The sequence below is a fragment of the Thamnophis elegans genome, chromosome 3, assembly GCF_009769535.1.
Source record: "Thamnophis elegans isolate rThaEle1 chromosome 3, rThaEle1.pri, whole genome shotgun sequence".
Taxonomy (NCBI): domain Eukaryota; kingdom Metazoa; phylum Chordata; class Lepidosauria; order Squamata; family Colubridae; genus Thamnophis; species Thamnophis elegans.
In genome coordinates, this window is record NC_045543.1 from 54,044,329 (window position 1) to 54,069,800 (window position 25,472).

The following is a 25,472-nucleotide window of genomic DNA, read 5'->3' on the forward strand; positions in this document are numbered from 1 at the left end:
AGAATATATTGGTAGCTCTGCATGAATATAATTTGATTCGTTTTCATATAAGCGGTTAGTATAAGTTTGTGTTGATCATGATGAGACTTAATTATAGCTACTTTTAATTGGTAACAATTTACTATTTTATTGATGTGAAAAATTAAACTACAATTCATACCTTTTTTTTAAAGTTCCATTTTTAATTTTAAAAAATCAAATAATTGATTATTATGAATGAAAAAGATAAAGTTTTGGAGCCAGGTAGAAATACTAATGCAGTTAATACAACAGCATAATAAAATGTGTGTATTTGTCTGTCATATTCATATATGTGTGTGTTTGTGTGTGTGTTACATTTTTGCTGATAAATAAATGGAGACTTTATTTAACAGCAAAAATGTAACACAAAATGGTTTTTTGTGTAAGCGACTGCCTGGAAGGCTCCTAGAGTGGAACTGAAAGGCAAAAGGGAAGCAGTACCTTTATATATATACATACATACATACATACATACATACATACATACATACATACATACATACATCCTACGACATTACATTCAAGTACAAAATATGAAACCAGGGGAAACACCCAAACAAAGGGATGTCCATATGACAAAGATTAAGAAATACAGCCTAGGCACAGCACAATTCTTTGCATATCTCCTCTGAAGTAGATTTGTGTTGAAATTTATGTTAATAAAATAAAGCAATGAAGATTCCTCTCTTACTCCTGAGCTTTTACACAACAGCTGTTGGGATCAAGTTGGCATTTCATACTGGAATGCAATATGATGTCCAGATTTATCAAACTAATTTTCACCCTAATATCTTGATTTTCAAGGGAAGCATCACATTCTGTTATATTTTCTGCATCTGAAAAATAAACAGTATATAGTCACTGAACTTGAAGTAGTATTGTCCCTGTAGAGATCTGAAACCTGATTTCATCCCAATTGTTTCAGTGTTCACCAATTATCCCACTGCAGCCACAAGTCTAATTTCCTTGCAACAGACTGGTTAAGTAGTGTTTTCTATGCCATACATATTAGTCTTGCCTAAACTGGCATCATCCGGATGTATTAGATTAAACCTCAATTCACCCTTGGCATCATAACTATGGAAATCTTATAACTGGAGTGCAACAGGCTTGGGGAATAGTGCTCTACACCAGTGGTTCTCAACCTGTGGTCCGTGGATCCCTGGGTGGCCCACAATATCAAAAGGGGTCTGCGAAGGTTTGAAGAAATGTTATGATTTGAATCTTGAATTAGGTCTTGGGAGTCCATGGCCACAAAAGGTATTTAAAGTCCGTGGTGAAAAAAATGTTGAGAACCACTGCTCTACACCATAGTGTTATAACACTATATAAAGCATGCTGTAGAAATTAATTGTTGAATCAATCACAATCACAAATTTTGTGATTTGTAAGGAGGTTTCAACTCTTCAAATAACATCTGGAGAATAGAATTCTTCCCCTCCCACAGCAAAAGGCAGGAGTAAGTCTGTATAAAATACCACTAACTCACAAAACAGAAGTTTTTAATGAACATTTTGAACATAATCAGTTTTTATGATTTTTCCAATGTCTTATTTTATTGGTGTCTAGAGGAGAGCCCCATATCTTATATATCCATTAAGTTAAGATTTTGAGATCTTACTTTGTCAAGCACTCTCCCTCTTAATATTATCTGATCTGTATCCTCCTTTCCTGCTTTTTAGCAGATACAGATTAAAACATTTATTTTAATTTCACTCTTTGGTCTGTAAAATGGTATTAAGCTACATTTCATACCTTTTTAAAAAACAGTTCATTTTTAAATCAAAATTACTAATTTTAATATAGTTTGATAATTGAAAAGCTGTGGAACAAGATTTTAAAAATAATGCAATTAATAGAGCCCAATGCAAAATGTTTGAATGATTAAATGATGAGATCAAGATGCCAAGCCACTAGGCATGAATGAATCTACATTTTTTCTTGTTTTTAACATTCTTTATTGCTCTTTAAAAATGCTAATTGATTGTATTAACATTTTTGTGCTTCTTTTTAATTATATTGGGTTCTCTTGAAAGATATTTATTTTGGAAAAGCAAAATAAGAAAGAAATACATTCCTTTGGAAAACAGAAATCCTGAGAATCCCTTTCTCACTTTGGACCCAAAGTGGATTTGTACATCTTAATACATCTTGTGAAGTATTAGAATAAAACATATTCACTTCTTGTCTTCCCAGCATGTTTATAATCATGTATCTTTAACCACATATACCTGCATGAATAGATTTCCACTTGCATATTATCTACTTCCTTGTCAAGCAACACAAACAAAATTCACACCCATGTTATATCCAAACCAGCACTTATTGCACACATTGTATTATATAATTCTGGAGTTTAATTCCAACAAGGACTTCAATGTTTATTTGCTTCTGTTTGTATGGTTGATGGCCTTCAGTAAAAGATATCCCAACCTTTCATGCAAATCTTAAGTTTTGTTCTGTTGAAAAGTCTACTCTTCTATCCACCACAACCGCTTAAAGTTGTTTTCTGAATGGAGGTATTGGAATTTTCCTTTAAGAGCGAAACCATTTGTCAAGTTGATCAGAAGGAGAACATCTCTTAATTTTGGAGTAATACCCTGGTTTTGTAACAGTGTTTGTAGAGGTCTGCTGAGGAGTCTCAAACCTATGTTGAGTTTGTTCGTATGTATAGATACAAAAACTTCTTAAAGTCTTTTTTTTTAGTAACTAGATATTCAAGTATGATCTTCTTTATATATACCTTAGGAAATTTCAACCCTCTCCCATGAAACCACAAATTGCAGCTTGGTACCGGTAGTTGCTCCAGTATTCATAAGCTCTTTTTAACTAGCTATCAATCTACTTCCTTCCTTACTTCTGCTCCTTCACCACATTAAACCTATCAGAGGCAGTTGGCCTCCACATATTAAGGCTTCTCTTGGGCTCAAGGTCACTGCACTAAGTCTGGGTGCTTTTCTAGCTATATAGTCACATCCTGTCACCCATTTCCTCTCTGTTTCTCTCAGCACTACTACAAAGGGCTATTTTCCATTACTTTCATAAAGTCATCAGACTAAATATTCTAAATATTTCATGCCCAGAAAAACTTAAGGTGAGTCTATAATGAGAAGGTACAATTAACATTTAGTATGGTTATCATTTGTTGGTTTTGTGCAATTTAAACTGAGATAGGTTTCTATCAGTTCTTTACTTGTGAAGCATTCTAGAATTGCACACACACGAACAGTCACTGTTAACACTAACCATTAACCATTGTTTCCCATTGTGATGTTCTTCAATTGAACTTTGGATTGGAGAAGATTTGCAAATGATTTTGAGCAAATTTTGTTGCTGCCTATGCATAGAACCAGAACATAGTTGAAACCAGATAGCAGGAGGAAATTCCTTACTAAAAAGGGAGCTGCCCATTGCAAATCTAGTTTCTGATTGGCCAGTTTTCAGGAGATAGTGCTGTGTTTGCACTAGATCTAATATGGATGATACAGAGATGACAGTTCACAATATTTTTGAAATTGTCAACATAATTTGTCCTAAAGACACTGTATGTAATAGACTTAACTGTCAATCTAAGGTAGCAATAGGAGACTTTGCATTAGGACTGCTAGTGTTTCCTGATTTAAAATAAAAAATTCTGTAGCAGGGAAATTGTAAAAAAGAACAAAAAAGAAAGAATGCACTCGGTATGATGTTGCTTTCGGTATTTCAGGTTCTATTTCTTGAAGGTTTTGTAAGATTTATAATTAGTTGGCTGTTGAATCACATTGCTGTTTCAATGCTTATTTTGGGTAATGTCTCTCCAGCATAAGGAGGGGGGGTGGGATGAGAGCAATGCTGTGGCCTTCTGGATTCTATTAAGAGATGTTTGCTCAAATGTAGGGAGAATGCAAAACTTCTGTACAATTGTATCTTTGGAGGATTCATAACAGTTTTTCTCTCACCAAGAATCCTTCCTTCCTTCCTTCCTTATCCTCCTATATGGAACTTGAGATACTTCTTGAGATGGATATTAGAAAAATGACCAGCATATTTTTATTTAAATAAACTGTAATTATTCCCCAATCAATTCTAGTGTTTGTGTGTGTGTGTTTTGTCATGTTAAGTAAGAAGACCTGTGTTTGAAGGTTGAAAGATTTCACATACTGAGTAATTTTAAACAATGGCTGGGATACATAGAAGTCTATCAGGGTTAGGACACTACATCTTTTTACTCTTTGTTTCCCTCTATGAAATCTCTAATTTTTTACATCACGTTACAATATTCAAATATGTTATCTTTTAAAAACAGAAAAAGTTTCTAAACTTGGAAGCAATTTTATTATTCTTTAATCTAGGATGCAAATAAAATGGAATTAGAATTTTAGAAAAATGCTGTTTAAGTATTTATCTGAATGTGTGGGAGACCTAAATTATTTTTGTGTTTGCTGAATTATAGGTATAGCTTTCTGTATGATCAGGAATTGAAAGAAATAAGAGTTCTGAGTTGCCTTGATAGGTCTACTTACATTGGAACAAATATGATTTCCTTTCCAGATTTCCCACTTGACTGATAATGGAGCTGAGCCCTGTGCCCTACCCCAGTCTTCACAACCTTAACAACTTTAATCTACATGAACTTCAACTCCCTAAATTCTCTACCCAGCCATTGGGGAATTATGGGAGTTGAAGTCCACATGTCTTAAAGTTTCTAAGATTGAAAAACACTGCTCTAGACTTTGAGCTCTCCACATTAAGTGAACATCTAAATGGGATTAGAAAATATGTGGTACATTAATGCTCTCATACATGGTTGCTTCAGTGCCATGTAAAGCTCTTTGCAAACCTCTTTAATGTCTCTTCAATACTTAATCACTCCAAAATGTTACCTAATGCTAATTATTAGAATGGTTGCATTAAGACAGGGATATCAAACTCGCATCGTCACGGTGTTGTCACGTGATATATCGGGACTTTCCCCCCTTCACTAAACCTGGCGGGGGTGGAGGCAGCACGTGATGCATCCAGCCGTGGGCTGCGAGTTTGACGCTCCTGCATTAGGAATAAGCAAGTAGTTGTTTATTAAATAAGAGTAATTGAAAAATCAGGGCATAAGACATCCATGGTGGCCCCAGTGCTTATTGGCACATTGGGTGCCATACCAAAAATTCTTGGATGGCACTTTCCATCTGTCAATTGCAGGAGGCCAGAATGCTTGGATCTGCATATATACTACACTGATAATATCAGAACATCCTAGGTTCCTGGAAAGAATTTGATGCATGTGAAGTTGAACACCAGTTAAGGAACTGGTAGCTGTGACTTCACCTTGTTGTGAACAAATAACAATGATGCTATTTTTAAGTTGGCATAAATTTTCTTTTGGATGCCAAATTTTTAACAAATTTTTGTTTGGCAGCCAGGTTTTGAATAACTTTCTTAGTCTTTTGGGTTTCTTTATTATTTTGTTTTTGTATAATCCATAATAATATGGACAGTATGCCACTGCTGCCTTTGTCATTATGGACAAACATGCCAATATTGTTTCCATATATCTTCTTTCATGTGCATCTTGACAGCATATTAACATCAGCAGTGAAAAGCTCCATTCTTTGGCTGACAGATGGTTCTCCCTGCTCTCTTATCTTCCCTAGACAAAGAAAAATACAGACACACTATTTTGACCACTGAAACCACGTAAGGCCTTTGGAGGAAGCTCATCTCTACCTTCAAATGTTCTAGAAGTAATAAATAAATAAATAATAAGGAAATCGTTTCTTCAGATTTTGGTGAAAACATGAAACTGAAGACTGCTCAGATGTAACTGGCCATAAAGTTATTAAAGTCAGAGGCACTGTCTTGAAAGTTAAGAGAGTATATGTTAAATAAATGCATGCACACAGTCCTCCAGCATGGTTGGGTTTTTTTGTTTTGTTTTTTGGAGTGGGTGGGTGGGTGGTGGGGAGAAAGATCTCCTTTAAAACAAACAAAAGCTGAGCCAGCAACATCTTGCTATGAGAATCCAGGTGTCAGGTGTGCTTTTTCTTCAGCTCAGAGCTTCTGCTCAGTTCAGCCAGATCTGTCCTGGGACAGTTGTCCTTGTTAATAGTTGACAATTGCATTACCCTGCGTTCTTGTTTTGCTACAGAACAAGTAGAGTGTTTGGTCTGAGTGATTTACTCATGGGCAAGCCAGAGTTAATAACCTTTAGAAGAAGCTTCAAGAAAATGCAACCATGTGGTACTGACAACTCTCACTTGCTTTTTTTAACCTTGTAGGGAGATATTTCATTTGTTATTCCCCCACCCCTCTCTCTTCTTCCTTATGATTCCTAAGCTGATGTGAGAACTTTCTAAACAAGGAGGAACACAGCAGAGAAAGTCCTGCTTCTTTCTTCCCCTTTTCTTTCTTTCTTTTCTTTTCTTTTCTTTTTTCTTTTGGTTCCTTTCAGTCCTTAAAGGAAGACTCCATCCGGTATGTAAAGGAAGAGATTCCCCGCCCGTTTTTTTTTTTTCTTTCCCCTTGGTTTCCACACACAATGGAGCTTTCAAGAGAACCTCTCTCCAAAGGAATAGCTGCAGCCTTTGTGTTGAAGGGTGTGCCTATTGGCAAGGCTTGCTAAGCAGACAGCTTGGCTGGTGATTAACAAAGGTCATTAGACTTTGGAATCTGGCAGGCAGAGTCAGATGGTATGTCTTCTGTGGATAGAAGAATGACTCCCATGAGGTTAAAGCGCATACTGTGGAAGGCTTTCCCCCTCCCTCTTCTTCTTTTCTTTCTCCTGGTTCTCCGTCTGCCTCCCTTTCTTCTATCCATCCTGTCTTGAAATAATAACAATAGTAATAATAATAACAATCTGGTTGCATTACTGCTTCTTGCTTTGCTTTGGACCGGGAGGCCACCTGGCCAGATCTTTTTTGCTTAAGCAAAGACTGTTGCTGATGGATCATTGAGGGTTGGAAGAACCTTCAGAGGTATTTTGACCATGGCTTTGTTCAAGGAGAGGAGGAAAAAAGCTGGTTGGATTGCAACCTTGAACTTGGGCATCTGTTCTTTCCCCTTCAAGGGGGAAAAAAATCTGTTTTCTAACCCTGGCCTTGGAAAGCAAAGGAGAAGATGGAAAATATTGTGTGGTGGAGATGAGGCTGAGATAAGTGAAGCCATGTTGTGTGCAGGCTGGAAGCTCTCAGCCTATCTCTCCCTTACTTAATACATGGCTTGCCTGAGCTAAAATGGCTGCTCTGTCTGTCTCTCTCTCTCTCTCCCCCTCTACCTCTCTCTCTCCCTCCTAAAGCTCAGAGGACTAGGACAGCTTAGTGAGTCTTAAAGCGTCAGTGACGCAGGAGCTCATATCTCTTGAAAGTGTGATAAACACATTCAGAGAGCTGTGGCTTGTTTGACTTACCGGTAGATGAAAAGACTATGCTGAGGATTGGGGGGGGGGGGGGTTAAGAAGATGGACAGTGAGAAGATCCGTTTCATTATTTCCTCTCCTGCTTTTTCCTCTGGAGCGTTTTGAATTCAAGAAGAGTCGTCTGCTGCACCATGGCAAAAGGGGTTGGGGGAAGGGGGAGGGAAAGAGAGATTGTTTTCAGGTCTAATGGACTGTGCAAAAGGAGACTTATGGGGTGGGGCCTCTGTGTTCACTGCTGTAATTTGATCCAGAGCAGATAGCAACCTCTTCCACACACAGTCTGGTCTGGTGCTTGCACATAAAAGATTTTGAGTCTCCTGATTGTTGTTAACATTGTTAGCTGAAAAGGAGGCAGGGCCAGCATTCAGCCTTTCAGGGCAAAGAGGAAGGTGAAGTGGGGCACCAAGAGATTGCCGTGGGTGTGCGTTTTCTGCTTATTAGGTCCACATTTTTAAAACCATGCCATCGAAAGGAATTTTCTTCTGATGCAGGATCCTGGTAGTGTTGCTTTTTCTTTGTAATACGGGTGGCAGACTGGTCGGCTTTGAACATTTGATAAACATCACCTCATGTTACATGACAATGAGAAGATGGGATTTTTTTCAAAGCTCATTTGAGCTGCTGTTCCATCTCTTGGTCTGGTGGAGCTCCTAGACTAAATATGACCTGAATTGTGTGAGGAGACTTTAAAATAAGCAGCTCATTAAGGTAATAGCTGCTGGATTACTCAAAGCTAGCATACAGTTAGTGTATGAAAATAAGTAGGTATCTTATCCTAGTCTGCTACATATTTTCAACCTACTCAGAGATAATTTCTCAGAAGAATGGAAACTATAGAATTGATCAAATATTTAATCAGCACGTTTAAAATCATGAGGTCTGAAATACCGGGAGAAATATATATATATATGCTAAAGTTCCTTTTCTATTATTGAAGGAGGTTTAGATGATGTTAGGCTATCATTTTCTTTTAACTTGCAAGCTTGGAATTTCACAATTTTGGCCCTACACATTTGGAAAGCTCTAGAGTTGAGAGGGGTTACATAAAACAACATTCAGTAATAGCTAGTAATATCAAATGTGTAGTAAATCTGAAAGGGGGAAGTAGTTTAAAGACTCTTTGGTTAAAAGTTTGGACTCACCATGAGAGAGGAGGTGGCTGTACCAACTTAAAACTCAACATCAGTTGAACTTAAACAAGTTGCAGATATCAGCCTAACAGGGTTGTTAAGAAGGTTAAAATTGGATAAGGTATAATATGTGTGCCACGTAAGCTTGGAGGAAGCATGGGATTAAATGTCTTAAGTAAATCTGCTTGGCTTTCTAAAACTTTTTCAACAATGGTCCCCTTGCATTTTATTGTTGATGGCTTTCCAATAGATGCTTCCTTGTTCTTTGGAACTGGATTGATGAACAGGTAAAGTGAGAGTAGAAAGGGCAATTAGGCAAGACTTCTGCATAAAGTAACTATGAGTCACATATTTGAATGTATCAAAAGTACATTAGGTTCCAGATTTCTGTTAAAAAAATGTTACTGTTCTGGTATGCTGTACTTCTTGTGCTTGGAGAATATTTCTTTTCCCATATTTGCTCAGTACTGAATCTGCTGCTGTAACAGTTTTGTAAACTGTTCTTATAGGCAATATTTTTCTTCTCCATCTTTTTTCAGGTTTTCCTAATGTAAAGCTTAGCAACAAAGATCATGGAGGTGCTGCAGTGTGACGGCTGTGATTTTCGAGCGCCTTCCTATGAAGATCTTAAAGCTCACATCCAGGATGTTCATACTGCATTTCTGCAGCCCACGGATGTTGCTGAAGAAACTCCTAGCCCATCAAGATTCGGTTCCATGAACAGTGACCCGGCTGAGGTGGAGTATTCTTTGGTAAAAGATGAATTTGCAGTGGCAGATGGGATGGCAGGTAACTTTCTATTTGAAACGTCATTCTGAGAAGTTATCCCATTGCAGCAGTCTCACATTACCATCCTAATCGCCATATCCGAATCTTATGACAGATAAAAATAACCAGGAATTGCTTTGCAGGAAAACTAACACCTGTGTTACTCATATTCAACAGGAAGCAACCATACCCTATGACTAAGAATGTAGATTCCAAGAAGTATTCATCAAGGAATCTGTTATATGTTCATTATGGTTTGGTTGAAAAAGGGGAAAAATAGCCATATATGGTGGATTGATCCCTCCAGGGCTGCTGAGTTTTTGTTCAGACTTTTTTTTCTTTTGTTACATTCAGAATTTACAACACAATGTCTAGAAAGGCACTTGTATGTGAAACTCATAGTATGCATGCATTTAAAGATAAATATTTTATGGAACAACTTTAATAGTTTAGTTGCTAGCAGCCTTTTGTTGCTAACAAGACTTGGGAAGTTTGTGTTTGTGTGCGTATGGTACGTATGCCTAACTTGTACTGGAATTTTATCCTTATTTGGTAAGTAGTTATTGGGGGTGGGGGATGGTTAAATTATTTAGAAATAATATATATGAATTCAGCACTCTATAACTAACATTAAAAATGTGTATCTATTTATGTATTTACATTTCAATTTCAATTGTGCTTTTATTACTATCTTTCCCTGGAAGACAGTTGTAAAGAATAAGGTCGTGGGTTTTTTTTAAATTTTGTTTTTGGGGTTTTGTTTTTAACATCCTATCTAGTATTTATGAACCAAATACCTTGGGAGGAAACACAGCTTTGAAGGGGGAAAAGAAAAACAAATAACAGGCACTGTGGTACGCATATTATAATATTTACTATTTTTTTCTTCTTTTTTAGGGCAAAATGCAGCTCAGCTGGGAACTGGCAATTACTACAGCCATAGCCAGGGTTATTATGGCCAACATATGCTCTCCAAATCAGCAAGCAAGTTTTTCCAGTGTAAATACTGTGTACGTTATTTCCGATCCAAAAACCTTCTTATAGAACATACCCGGAAAGTCCATGGTGCTCAGACTGGAAGCTCCCCAACTGGATCCACAGGTGCTGGTTCCTTAAACTACAACATCATGATGCACGAGGGCTTTGGGAAGGTATTTTCATGCCAGTTCTGCACCTACAAATCTCCAAGACGTGCACGGATTATAAAACATCAGAAGATGTACCACAAAAACAGCCTGAAGGAGAGCTCAACCCCTCCTGCTTCTTCTGCTGCTATATCTGAATCAACTTCTACATCTGTTTCGATGCAGGATTCGTGCAAGGAGCTTCCAGCTGAAGTTGTTGAACGTAGCATTTTGGAGTCTATGGTCAAACCTTTAACCAAATCAAGAGGCAACTTCTGCTGTGAATGGTGTACCTACCAGACGCCCCGAAGGGAACGTTGGTGTGATCATATGATGAAGAAGCACCGAAGCATGGTAAAAATACTGTCCAACCTGAGGCAGCAACAGGATGGGACCAACATGTCAGATGTTGTAAACAAGAGTCCCCCAAGCCCTCCCCCAAACTCTAACTATATACCCATGAATGCTTCTGGGCGAGAGATGCCCAATGCAACTGTCCCAAACTACAGAAGTTCAGTAAACAATTCTCTTATCAGGTCCAACGCCTCTCCAAAATTTTCCTCTGCTTCCTATCCTCAGATGAAACATAAGGCTCCTCACAACTCGGGCATTGTTAATTTGTCTGACCGATCTCGCTATGGAGTTGGTGACATGGCAAATTCTACTGATCTGGATACCAACAGTATGCTGAATGACTCCAGTTCGGATGATGAGCTCAATGAATTAGACAGCGAGAATGGGTTGAACTCTATGGATCACCAAAGCTCAGGACTAACTGCTGAGCAGCTGATGGGATCTGAGGGCCACAAGTTACTGGAAACCAAGGGGATCCCCTTTAGAAGGTTTATGAATAGGTTCCAGTGTCCTTTCTGCCCTTTCCTTACCATGCATCGGCGAAGCATCTCTCGCCACATTGAAAACATCCACCTCTCTGGAAAGACAGCCGTCTACAAATGTGACGAATGTCCTTTCACCTGCAAGAGCTCTTTTAAGCTTGGTGCTCATAAGCAGTGTCATACTGGCGCAGCATCGGACTGGGATGCCGTGAATTCCCAAACTGAAAGTATAGCTTCTTCTTTAAACGAAAGTACAGTATCCTACGAAGGGGGGAATATAAATGGCAGGAAATCTGGGGGGATAATGGATTCCATGCAGCAACAGCAGCAGTCTCCCCAGTCCAATTCGCAGCATCCGTATAAATGCACCATGTGCAATTATTCCACCACAACTTTGAAAGGCCTTCGGGTTCATCAGCAGCACAAGCACTCATTTTGCGATAACTTGCCAAAATACGAGAGCCCATCAGCAAATACCCTGCAAGACAGCGAGCCCGATGCTCATGCTTCTCCCAGCACTGTGAAGAAAAGCCAGACCTCAATTCTTGGACTGTCTTCTAAAAACAACTTTGTAGCAAAAGCCTCTAGGAAGATGTCCAATGACTTTCCCTTAGATCTGTCCCCAGTCAAGAAAAGAACCAGAATTGATGAGATTGCCAGTAATTTGCAAAGCAAAATCAATCAGAACAAGCAGCAGGAAGATGCAGTCATTAATGTGGAGGATGATGAAGAGGAAGAGGATGACAATGAAGTAGAAATAGAAGTAGAACTGGACAAGGAAGAAGAACAAACAGAACCACTGTTGGAAATAGCGGCATTTGCTTCCCAGCAAATATGGGGAAGAGACCCAGATGATCCTCAGAAAGAGCCCAGCTACAGGAATATCCCCCATGATTACAGCTCCACCAATGGGGCAGAAATTGAGCTAACTATATCTGAAGATGAGGAAGAATATTATTGTTCTTCGGTGGGTTTGAAGGATCCAGGACTGAATTCATCTATTCTAGGCAGCCAGGCAAGCCTATATGGATCTGATCAAAACAATGAGAATTCAGATTTTGGTGATTCTGGAAGGCTTTACTATTGTAAACACTGTGATTTCAGCAACAAATCTGCCAGGAGTGTCAGCACTCACTACCAACGGATGCATCCCTACATTAAATTCAGCTTTAGGTATATCCTTGATCCCAACGACCACAGTGCAGTGTATAGGTGTCTTGAATGTTACATTGATTATACAAACTTTGAAGATCTGCAACAGCATTATGGTGAGCATCACCCGGAAGCCATGAATGTATTAAATTTTGATCATTCTGATTTGATCTATCGCTGTCGCTTCTGCTCTTACACCAGCCCCAATGTTAGGAGTCTAATGCCGCACTACCAAAGAATGCATCCGACTGTTAAAATTAACAATGCCATGATATTCTCAAGTTACGTAGTGGAGCAACAAGAAGGGTTAAGCTCAGAATCGCAAACACTGAGAGAGATACTGAACTCTGCTCCAAAAAACCTGTCTACTTCGACCCCAGTTGCACGTGGGACTTGTGGCATACCTGCTGCTTTTAACAAAAGTTCTTCAAAGGGCAACAGCCCCGAATCTGAAAGCCAAAAAGAATCAACAGTTAACAGTGTTGTAGTTTATGATTGTGATGTCTGTTCCTTTGCAAGTCCCAACATGCATTCTGTCTTAGTGCATTACCAGAAGAAACATCCAGATGAGAAGGCTTCATATTTTAGGATTCAAAAAACGATGCGTGTGGTGTCAGTAGAGAGGGGTTCTGCCCTGGCTCAGATGGCTTATGAACTAGGGTCACCTGGCTCTCCCAAAATGTCACCGTTACCACCTCCACCACCTCCAGACCTTACCACTGAGCTTTACTACTGCAAACATTGCTCTTACAGCAACCGGTCAGTGGTTGGGGTACTAGTGCACTACCAGAAAAGGCACCCAGAGATAAAAGTGACTGCCAAATACATTAGGCAGGCACCCCCAACTGCTGCAATGATGAGAGCTGGAGAGATACCTCCTGGTGTTCGTAGACCTACAATGCAGCACCTGAATAGGGACAATGCAGATGGTGCTGTAGCTCCAGCAGAGAACGAGATGTTCTTCTGCCAGCACTGTGATTATGGAAACCGGACTGTAAAAGGGGTCCTTATTCATTACCAAAAGAAGCATCGTGATTTCAAAGCCAATGCAGATGTGATTAGGCAACACACAGCCACCATCAGGAGCCTCTGTGACCGGGGTCAGAAAAATTCCCCGGGTGGCTTACAAATTCCTACTTCTGGTTCTGAGCAAGAAAGGGCTAAGTTAAGAGCTCTCAAATGCAGGCAGTGTTCTTATACATCTCCTTATTTCTACGCACTGCGGAAGCACATTAAAAAGGACCATCCAAGCTTGAAGGCTACTGTCACATCTATTTTGAGGTGGGCGTTTTTGGATGGTTTAATAGAAGCTGGATATCACTGTGAATGGTGTATCTATTCTCACGCAGAACCCAGTGGCCTGCTAGTGCATTACCAAAGGCGACATCCTGAACATTACGTTGATTACACATATATGGCAACAAAACTCTGGGCAGGGCCAGATCCTTCACCTCCAGCCTTACTAATACCATCAGAAATGAAAATATATAGATGCAGAGACTGTATTTTTGAAGCCTCTTCCATTTGGGATATCACTAATCACTACCAAGCTTTTCACCCTTGGGCTATGAATGGAGATGAATCGGTGTTACTAGATATTATCAAGGAAAAAGATGCTGTGGATAAAATGAACCCAGTATCGGATGGTATTGGTGCCAGAATAATTTCAGAGGATCATTTAGCATTGCCACACGGGGACCCAGATACCGAATACGCAGAAGAGTCAAACCTTTCCCAAGATAAAGCTCTTCAGCTCACCTCGGTGAACCCTGCAATATCCTCTACACCATACCAGTGTACAGTGTGCCAGTCTGAATATAACAATTTGCATGGACTTCTCACCCATTATGGAAAAAAACACCCTGGGATGAAAGTGAAAGCTGCAGATTTTGCACAAGACATTGATATTAATCCAGGAGCGGTGTACAAATGTAGGCATTGTCCTTACATTAACACACGCATCCATGGCGTTCTTACACATTACCAGAAGAGACACCCTTCCGTGAAGGTCACGGCAGAGGATTTTGTGCATGACGTGGAGCAGCCTGCTGACATGAGCCAGAATGACGTGGAGGAAACCAGCAGGATTTTCAAGCAAGGGTATGGTGCTTACCGATGTAAATTGTGCCCCTATACGCATGGCACTTTGGAGAAGCTCAAAATTCATTACGAGAAATACCATAACCAGCCTGAATTTGATGTATTTGCACAGTCTCCTCCGAAATTCTCTGCCTCCCTGGAGCCCGAAGTTCTCACTGAAATTAAGCCCTCCCCTGAGATGACTCCAGAAGATCTCCTCGGAGACGATTCACTGCCATCTTCCCACTTCTCCGGTTCCCATTTGGTTTCTCATACTGTGTTCCGCTGCCAGCTTTGTAAGTATTTTTGCTCTACTCGGAAAGGGATAGCCAGGCACTACCGAATAAAACACAACAATGTTCGGGCACAGCCAGAAGGCAAGAACAACCTCTTTAAATGTGCCCTGTGTTCCTACACAAACCCTATTCGTAAAGGTCTGGCTGCTCATTACCAGAAGCGGCACGACATTGATGCTTACTACACGCATTGCTTAGCAGCATCAAGGACTATAAGCGACAAACCCAACAAAGTGATCATCCCCTCACCCCCCAAGGAGGACTCTCCTCAGCTAAGCGAGGAACTGAGAAGGGCGGTGGAGAAGAAGAAATGCTCCCTCTGCTCTTTCCAGTCCTTCAGCAAGAAAGGCATAGTCTCCCACTACATGAAACGCCATCCCGGAGTATTCCCTAAGAAACAACATGCCAGCAAGCTTGGGGGTTACTTCACTGCGGTGTACGCGGACGAGTATGAAAAGCAGCAACCTCCCCCAGAAGAGAGGAATGATTTTGAGAAGCCCGAATTGGAGGTGGAGGCTCCAGAGATGGAGTGGCTTCCCTTCCGGTGCGTCAAATGCTTTAAGCTCTCCTTCAGCACAGCCGAGCTGCTCTGCATGCATTACACTGACCACCACAGCAAGGACCTGAAGAGGGATTTTACCATCCTGGGAAGTGGGGCCCGTTTCCAGTGCAGGCACTGTGATAGTAAGCTGCAAAGCCTGGCGGAGCTGACCACGCACTTGAATGGCCACAATGAGGAATTCCAGAAACGTGCCAAACGCCAAGAGAGGAGGAAGCAGCTTCTGAGCAAGCAGAAATATGCGGATGGTGCTTTTGTAGATTTCAAAGCAGAGAGGGTAAGGATCAGATTTTACATTGCTTTCTTCCTATTTGATATTATTTTTATTATTATTTTTATTATTATTATTATACAATTGTATCACAGCGGCCAGTTGTTTTGCCGGATTTGGCATTGGTTACTAGTCAGGCCCCACCCAGGGGCCTAGGACGTCGTAACGTATTTTCGTAATATGCGTGCAGATCCAAGCAGTGCAGCTTTTTGCATTTGACTGATGGTGATTTTGTCAATTTTTAACTGTTTTAAATGTATTATTATTATTATTATTATTATTATTATTATTATTATTATTTTCATTAAACATGAAACTCAGTCAACTGAACATTCAAAAATGCATCACAGATACCATTGACTGGTGCTAATGGTTGATACAGGTTGCTGCCAGCATCCTAGGTATCAACCAAGCATCTTCTTAAAATGTATGTTGTTTCGAGTCTTTTGCAGCTCCGCTGGCGCTTAGTATTATTATTATTATTTCTTCTTCTTCTCCTTCTTCCTCCTCCTTCCTTCTTCTTCCTTCTCCTCCTCCTCCTCCTCCTCCTTCTCTTTCTTCTTCTCCTCCTTCTTCCTCCTCCTTCCTTCTTCTTCCTTCTCCTCCTCCTCCTTTTCTGGCTCCTTCTGCTTTTCTTCTTCTCCTTCTCCTCCTCCTCCCTCTCCACCCTCCCCATTCTGCTAAGAATACTAATTTCTTATTATTGCCCTTGGTAACTGAAAAACTACAGGCTCTAGAGTCATTGGGTTGTGCCAGTCAGTTCCATGCCCATTGTTTCCTTGTTTCATTTCTTTTCTCCTTTAGACTCCTGGCATGCCGTTTCATTTCCTCCTTTCCTAACTTTTCAAAGTGACTTTCTCTTTGAATAAGAAAATCATAATTGTTCTTCTTCCTATCTGTTCCTCTGTCCCCATGTCAAATATATTTTTTGCTCTTGAACAAATATCAAGAATGCAAGGAAATAATTGAGAAGAAAATCCAGTGCAAAGCCCTTTGTATCTGTGGATGTAAACCGATCTCTTTAAATGAACTGTATATGAAATTAAATGCTTCGTTTGCTTGATGATATCGTGGAAGAACGTGCCTCTTTTGGAAGTCGTCAAAGAGTGAATGTCATGTGTAATAAAACTTGCTCTTAATGGCATTCTGTCATACAGAGAGATGTTTTAGCAAGTTGGTGCTAGAGAGAAAAGGGAAATGATAAATGCATCTCATTGGATCAAAAGCTACCTTCTGATTTTGCAGGGGAATTATTTTCAAATGAGATCTCAATGGAATATAGTCTTGAGAGTGATATTTTTAGTGAGGGAAGAAATAAGAATATGGCAGATTGCAGAAATGATCATGATGGTTCAGCATTCTGGAAAAAGGATCAGAATGATCAAAACAGTGAAGTTAAGAAAAACTTCATGGCCACAGATTCTGAAGAGATCGTGTTTGATCGGAATGATTCAGCGTTTATTACTTTTACAGCATATTTGTCTGAAATGTTTGTACATACTACAGATAGCCCTCGGCTTACAGCAGTTCATTTAGTGACCATTCAAAGTTACAATGGCAACTGAAAAATGTGACTTATGACCGCTTTTCAAAGTTACAACCTTTGCAGCATCCCGATGATCATGTGATCAAAATTCAGATGCTTGGCAACTGGTTCATATTTATGACCGCTGCTGTGTCCCAGGGTCATGTGATCTACCTTTTGTGACCTTTTGACAAGCAAAGTCAATGGGAAAGTCAGATTCACTTAAAACCTGGGTTACTAACTTATCAACTGCAATGTTTCACTTAACAACTATGGCAAGAAAGGTTGTAAAATGGGGCAAAATTCACTTAACAAATGTCTCAAGAGAAATGTTGGGCTCCATTGTAAGTCGAGGACTACCTGTATTAGCTATTAGCTCTCTGCATTAAGGTGCAAAAAATTCACTTTATTTTGAAAATTATATATTTTTTAAAAAAACCTTTCTCTTTGGGACTTCCATTGATCAAGAGATTGACATTTAAATAATTAGGAACTGTACTCTTGCAGATACAGAGAGCACCAGATTAAGGGAGATTTTTGTGAGTAATTTTATTTTAAAAAATCCTTATGAAGGACATACAAATTCTCAATTAAATTTCACGGTGCTCACAAGCATAACTGCTAGACTTGCTCCCCATAGAGAAAGATATTGATGTCCTGTTGGTTTAGCATAGCTGCAGTTAAAAGGATGTTATTTGAGTGGGGAAAACTCGATGATTTATGTTTGTATTTTCTTTCTGTATACAAACTCAAACTTTTGCCGTCCCATTTCGTATTGCTAGTAGAAGAATGCTGCCAACTGAGGTTGAGTTTTTCTACATGCCCCAAAGATTTGAATCAATATTGTAATAGCACGCTATATCTATTTTGGGACTTTTAAACATCAGTTTTTTAAAATAAACTCATGCTACCTCAGAATGTTTACTTATTCCAAGAAGCAGCATAATGCTGCCTCTCATTGTATTTAAATCTACAAATTTGTGATGTTGTTTGGAGCATTGTTTCTCGAAATTGGCAGGTTGAAGACGTGTGGATTTCAACTCCCAGAAATCCCCAGGCAGCCCTGCTGCCTAAGGAATTCTGGGAGATGAAATGATCCACAGGTTTTTCAAACTGCCAAGGATGAGAAGCACTTACTTAGAGAAGGAATGGTTAATTAAGTTTCAAGTTTTATTGCCTTACAGCCTTTTGGCAGCTTGGAAGAAGTTTCAAAATTAAAAGAGAGGAAGGTGGTAGGATACAAATGTAAGTTCTGTGTCGAAGTTCATCCGACTCTTCGCGCCATCTGCAATCATCTTCGTAAACATGTCCAGTATGGGAATGGTTCCTCAGTCTCTACTGGAGTCAAGGTGAGTTTAAGGGTTTGTTTTGGGTTTAAATCCTTGGATTCATCCAAGGAGGAAGAAATCCCAAACTGCTTTTGTGGATCAGACGCCACCACAATCAGAAATATATATCAGCATTTATGCCGTGATTTCTATGTAGCTTTCCTTTTTTTAATTGGACTCAAGCCTAGTTCCTTGTGGGCAGAATGTATGCACCCATATAAATGTTATTATAACATAACAATGTGAATTCAAAGCTGCCAGTTGTTTGCTGGTGTTGGCGTTCACATCAATTCCCCCCCTCCAAAAAAGAATCTAGGATGTTATAAAGTATCAGCATAGCACATGTGTGGATCCAAACAGTGCAGCCATTTGTAACTCCAACTGGAAATTTTGACATTTCTAATTCATTTTAATATGGAGCCCTTTGTGCCAATATTCACTGGTACCTCCATGATTTATTTATGCCATAATCTTTTAACTTTAATTTTCAGATTGGGATACTTTACAATCTTTTCCCCATTCTTTGTCTTCTATTCTATTATCTCCTGGAATTGCCACATCCGTTACCCACACTTTCTTTTAAAACACACAATCTAGTGTGCTATGAACCAAGACTTTATCAGTTTGTATTCTGAAAACTCACGATACTTTCACCTGCTCATTTTCACCTACTTTATGTTCCCACCAATTTTTTCATTACTGGTACAGACGTTTCAGTGAATCATTTTGGTGATTATCTTATGTCGTGGTTTATAATCAGTTTGCATGATCTTCAACAAGCTGAGTATATGATCTACTTTTTCTTCTGCTTCTTTGCCCAAACTGCACTTTGAATCATTCAATGATTCAAAGTCGTGTTTTTTTTTTTTTCCAATTCTGGACTTGATTGTGTTAATTTGGATAGCTTGCCCCTGATATTATTATCTACATACAACAATGTAAAGTCAGTGCTGCCAGATCTTTCGCTGGTGTTGGCCTTCATATGCTTTAAGTTCTTCTGTAAAATATCATAACGTATCTGGGTAACATATGTGCGGATCCAAGCATCATTATTATTAAACTTATATGCTGCCTGACTCTCAACGAAACTGGGTAGCTTACAATAAATAGACATGCTAAATTGTTATTGCTCTTTTGTGGAACCTTGAGAAAAGGTTTATACTAACATCTCTAAAAGCTTTACACTGATGTAGCCAACCTGTTTTCTGAAAGCTACTGATGGAAGTCTTGGTATATGCTGCCCTAGGAGCTTTTGCTTCGAACTCTTTTCTTTACTTCCTTTTATATGAGAAGCTGCTCTTGACTATTTGATGTAAAAACCTTAGAAGCCAGAAAAATTGGCTGCATAAAGTTTCCAAAGAAAAGGCTGAAGTCGGTGTTGCTTCTATAGCTTTCTTCCTATGTTTTATTTTTAAATAAATGTTTTGTATAGAATCTTATCATTTCTGTTTAGGACATTACTGCCTATTGTGCATTAATTTATATAAAATAAATTATGAAAAATAATCAAATCAAGGCCTGCATGTCCATTATGCATAGTTTCTACATAATTCACCTGTAATTGCTGCAAAACATGAACTTCTGTTTTTAAGTGAAAATATACATACTCTTAAGTTTAAATTTAGCTTTCATTTAGAGATAATTAATTAATTAAATCTTGGTATTTAATTGATATGTTAGTACAATAAATGAAACCTAACTGCAAATGGCCCCTTATTTGCATTTTGCTTGTTATGTGTCCTATCTTTTTACGCATACATGCTATTGTATAGAAAAAATACTTTTTCTTCAAATGTGGCAGTAAATGTTTTCTACAAGTTTATTTCCTTCCCAAGTTTTTACAGGCCACGACCAGAGCTTACATGCCTTCTGGTAATGGTGGTTAGTAAACCATCTGTGGATCTTTATTTAAGGCTGACAGATTGATATATTTTATAAATTAATGCAAATAAGCTGAATGTGCCCAGTAGGTGAGAAAAGTAACGAATACGGTGTAGTCTTTGATATTCTTCTTATCCCCTGTTCATCCCCCCCCACCCCAAATTAAATCTAGATTATTTTACACAAACTTGGACTTTTTTTAACAGATCTATAGAAGCCAGTATATAGTTGCCAATTAAATAGTTTGAAAAATATTTGTTTGGGCAAATCGGCAAAAACAAAAAAAATTGAAGGCTTATAGTGTAGTATCCTTGTGCCAGTTTTACCTCAGGAAGCCAAAAGAACGTATTATTGGAAACACTCCAATAAACCTCTGTAAGGAATATTGGCATTGCCTCAAAATTGGGACATTTCTACCTAATGAAGTGAATTATTCTGGAGAAAAAAAAAAGGTTTTAGCAACAGAGTGCACTCCAGCCATGCTGATCACCACTAAAAACCGTATGTTGCTTTTCAAGACATCTTTGCTCAGATTGCATGGATGTCTGCTCATAGCTGGATTTCAAGTTTACTGCTATCAGAAGAAGTTGATAGGCTTCCATAGATATAATGGTAACCATAGGGAAGAAGGGAGAGAGAATTGATGGCTTTGGGGGGGATATGTGTCTTTTAGCAGGAAGCTGAAGAACCTTCACATGCAGCTTTCTTGGAGGGTATTGAGGGAGCCAAAGACCATATGGCCACTATGGAACTTGCAGAAGCTGAATCTGGACCATCACTGGAAGATGAAACCAGACCTGGTGGCTACCATTGCAGCCAGTGTGATCGGGTTTTGATGTCTATGCAGGGTCTACGATCGCACGAGAGGAGTCACTTGGCCTTGGCCATGTTTACTCGCGAAGACAAGTACAGCTGCCAGTACTGTTCCTTTGTTTCTGCATTCAGGCACAAGTAAGTCTATATTACTTACTATTTCTGCTTCTTAATGTTCATTTGCCCATATTATGAGGACCATACAGATTTACCCAAACGAAGCAAATTTTCTTATTTTCCACATGTACTACTTTTACTGTGCAGTGCCCAATTAATATCAAAGGTATTATATATGGATGACAGTAAGCTCCCAATAATTCTTAATAAGCAGTTCTTATTTTGGCTTTTCAACCCTTAAATTAGCCAAAATTACATTATGGAAATACAGAAATTGAAATGTAAGCTCCATAAATTCTAGATTTTCAGTTATAAACCAAAATCTACATTGAAACCAGGTCATACATTTCAGGGATTTTTTTGAAATAAATGTTCTGGGTTTATAACCGTCAATTTGTTACCAGCTACACAACAACAGATTGAGTAAAGCAGTCTATTCCATAGAGATAGTACTATATAAGATGTAGAAATGGAAAACAGAACCATCCTTTTCACTCCTCCTCCACAGAACCAAGCTTATGTAGGCTTGCTATGTTAAACTTGGACTTCTATTGGATTGTTGCATTCGTTCCGATGGATAAGTCCATATTTTTTCCCTTGCTTGGTTTTCTTGATACTTGCTACAATACTTGCCAGAAAAACTATTGATAAGTGAATGTATAATTGATAGGTTAATTGACCAGATCAGAATTGTGGATGCCTGTAAAACATTTTTGCAATTTCATACAAGAGTTGCAAAAGTGTATGACAGAAAAGATAAAAGATTAAGGATAATTCTCCATTAGGAGTCTTTCTCTTCAATTCCATTTCTGTGGCATGTCACTACTGAATTGTCTGTGCTCGAAGTCCCTTCTTGATTTTCTGTTTTCCTGTTCTCTATGGAAAACATTGATCACCACACTTTTATTATACTCCAGGTGCAGGTGATGAAGCAAAACAAGGCAGCCATGGTGAAGCTATAATTTTAAACATACTTACTCAGAAGTAAGCCCCTTTCAGCAAAATGCAAACTTCTGAGTAAGCTGACTTAAGATCAGGTTTTAGAAAACAGTAGGAACCAAAAAGCTAAATTCTTATCTTTCCCACCAAAGGGGGGAGGGGAGGAATGTATACTGTGTATAACATAATATGTTTTATCTAAAGAGAAGTTAAATCAATTAACCTGTTTCTTTAAATTAAACTGAAATTATTTAGAGACACATCTCCCCATATACATAGTAATGGTGCAAAAAAAGTAGGTATTGTGACATTGAAGATGTCAAGAAATAAGGGAGAGAATGCAAAATGAGTTATGCTTGTCAAAATGTACAGGTGTATCTCCTGAAAAAGTCACAGGCATCTTTTGCAAGAGAAATCAAGACTATCTGCTTTTAGATAAGAACTAGAAAGCAGGGAGAGAAAACAGTCTATGATGCTCCCTTTACTGGCATTTCTTTGTAACATCCCAAATAATCTAAAGCAGGAATATCCAACCGTAGCAACTTTAAGACCTGTGGACTTCAACTCCCAGAATTCCCCAGTCAGCATTAAAATCCAGAGGTCTTAAAATTGCCAAAGTTGGACATCCTTGATCTATAGCAGGCCTGTCAAACCTGGCGGCCTGTAGACTAGATATGCCCCATGCATGTCGTGCCCATCGCTGCTCCGCAAAGGAAAAAAAAAACATTGTGATACGTCATGATACGGCCCGTGATTGAGTGGGTTTGACACCCCTGATGTATAATGTAACTTCATGTCTTTTACATTATGGAATTGGGTTTCTGTGAAAAAATAGCCTGATTTATAAGGTTAGGCAGACACTGGATTGACGTAAAGGACTGTGACTGACTGATTGACTGACTGATTGAGTACAGTTGCGTTTCTGCTTCTTGAGTCATCAAGGCGCTAAGCAGCTCACAATAGCAATGTTCTATGAAATAAAACAAATGTACAAATTATAATTTTGTATTACTAGCAAATAATTAAAACTATATGACATAAAAATGAAAGCACTTAAGAAACTAGGCATACTTTTTTTCCTTCCTAGCATTTACCCACAAGTACAGGGTCTGTTTCTTTTTTTTAAATCAACCAAGTGTTGATTCATTGGTTGCAACAGGAATTGACTATGTGGGTTGAGAGAGTGAATGACCTACCCAAAGACACCCAGTCAGTTTTCATGTCGAAGGTGGGAGTAGTACTCATATTTCTCCTAGTTTCTAGCCTGGTTCCTTAACTACTAAACCAAACTGGGTCTCCTTAAAACTAATTATAAACCTGCTCATGTCTCAATTCTTTAAAGATGCTTTCTGGATGCCAGGGATGAGAATATAGATCTTGTTGGGATGGTGTTCCACAGAAGAAATATATTGGATTAGGATGGAAATCTGTTTTATGTTGATGCAAATATATTGTATGCTTCATTTGCTTTAGTTACAGAAAGTGATGGCAAAGAAATAGGTTGGATCAAAGGATCATAACTTTATTGCTTCAAAATTAGTTGTAGGCAGTAAGGTCTTAGATGTGGTGGAATGGATGCAGGGGATGTCAGGAGATTCAGGTTGAGGAATGGAGTTTAAGAAAACAAATTAAGTCATCGACAAACATGGGTAGTAAATTGGAAGTGGAAGAGAATTAATACAAGTCTTTCAAGTTCATCTTGTCCACCTGTCAGTCTAGAGAAGTTCCTTCCTTGTTTAGGTTCTTCCATAAGCCCACAGAAATAAATGATGCATTGTTATTTATCTAACAGGAAAAGAAATATTTGATGGAGGTAAATAATCTCTAGATCTGGCCCATTGGAATCTCATGATACTATTTACTGAATAATTGGTTAAAATAAAACCTTTAAAGATACAGCGTTTATAATACCATAAGGTTTGTACCTTTGTAAACATTAGGCACTGAATTGAAGGTAGCCTTAAACTATTATAGTCACGCTACAATTTTGAGGGAGAATTTCATTCTGTCAGCTTTGTCATTGTAATCTGGAACCAAAACAAGGCAGTCTTAACTATACGAGCAAAAGCTTTCCATTTTCTGATATTTTTTTCCCTTGGTACAGATAAAAATCTGAGATTCATCCAGTGAAGAGTTGTCTAATGCTGTTAGGAACGTGCAGAGTTTCCACCATCAGAGTGGTGGAAATGTTCTTTGTAAGACATTCCCAAATCCTTCAATGTGAGATCTTGCAGATATCAGAACAAATATTTATCCTGCAGTTTGGCATCTTGTCAATACTGTCCGTGGAGATTTTCCCTACATCCTTAGCCAAGGTGGCGCAGTGGTTAAATGCAGCACTGCAGGCTACTGCTAGATCAGCAGTTCAGCGGTTCAAATCTCACCGGCTCAGGGTTGACTCAGCCTTCCATCCTTCCGAGGTGGGTAAAATGAGGACCCAGATTGTTGGGGGCAATATGCTGACTCTCTGTAAACCGCTTAGAGAGGGCTGAAAGCCCTATGAAGCGGTATATAAGTCTACTGCTATTGCTATTGCTATTAGCAGGGAACCCATTTTAAGGTATCCATCCTTAAACTGCTCTGATCCTAAGTTTCTGAGGAGATGTGAGGGTTGCATTGTTAGTGTTACTAGCTAGAGTTCTTCAAGGTTCAGCCTTTCTATCAACCATAGAAATGGATACACTTTTGTTCAAGTGCACTGCGCATTGAGATCATGCATTTCTAGAAAAGGATGCTTCAAAAATTTGAGAGAAGCATTACTTTGAAGCTGCTTGTGAAGCAACAAGCCATTTCTTGTAAAGAGAAGCGACCTTGTTGTTCCAGACTGTTCCACTTTGCAGCCTTTCCTCAGCATCCTTCACCACTTGGGGAAGTCAGATAAGGCTTCTGCATGTAGCTGCCCAGAAGCCTATTTTGGCTTTTGCGAATACTGGAGAAGACTAGAAGGAAACTGCAAGAGAATGTAGTCCTCTTAGCCTTTTCCAATCCTGCTGATGTCATTTTCTTGAGTTTGCAGCTGAGAAAAGCAAGATACAACAGGAAACCTTCAAATGGATGCCAAAAGGTTCCCTGAGGCAAGTCATGTTGCCTCCTTGCCCAAACAAAGAAGACATTGTCTCTGTCATGCATCTCTAGGTCATCTCCACAGGCCTACAATCTGGATAATACTCTTAGTATTATGAAAGCTGGCTGAGTGACTTCAGAGGAGTCATTCACTCTCAGTCTAACCCACCTGACAAGGTT

The 25,472-nt window shown here is 39.0% G+C and overlaps 1 protein-coding gene across 10 annotated transcripts in view; it reads left to right on the forward strand.

The window, feature by feature from the left end:
* ZNF462 (zinc finger protein 462) overlaps positions 1 to 25,472 on the forward strand; it is a 165,833-nt gene that overhangs the window by 55,703 nt on the left and 84,658 nt on the right. For 6 of the 10 annotated variants that reach the window (XM_032214533.1, XM_032214537.1, XM_032214541.1 and 3 more), the window contains exons 2-5: positions 9,081 to 9,330; positions 10,207 to 15,632; positions 18,336 to 18,500; positions 21,034 to 21,311. In XM_032214533.1, coding sequence (XP_032070424.1) covers positions 9,114 to 9,330; positions 10,207 to 15,632; positions 18,336 to 18,500; positions 21,034 to 21,311 — 6,086 coding nt within the window. In that variant the 5' untranslated portion in view covers positions 9,081 to 9,113. Of the gene's footprint in view, positions 1 to 853; positions 6,972 to 9,080; positions 9,331 to 10,206; positions 15,633 to 18,335; positions 18,501 to 21,033; positions 21,312 to 25,472 lie in introns of those variants that run through there. The other 4 variants (XM_032214539.1, XM_032214543.1, XM_032214534.1 and 1 more) reach the window with 3 other exon arrangements.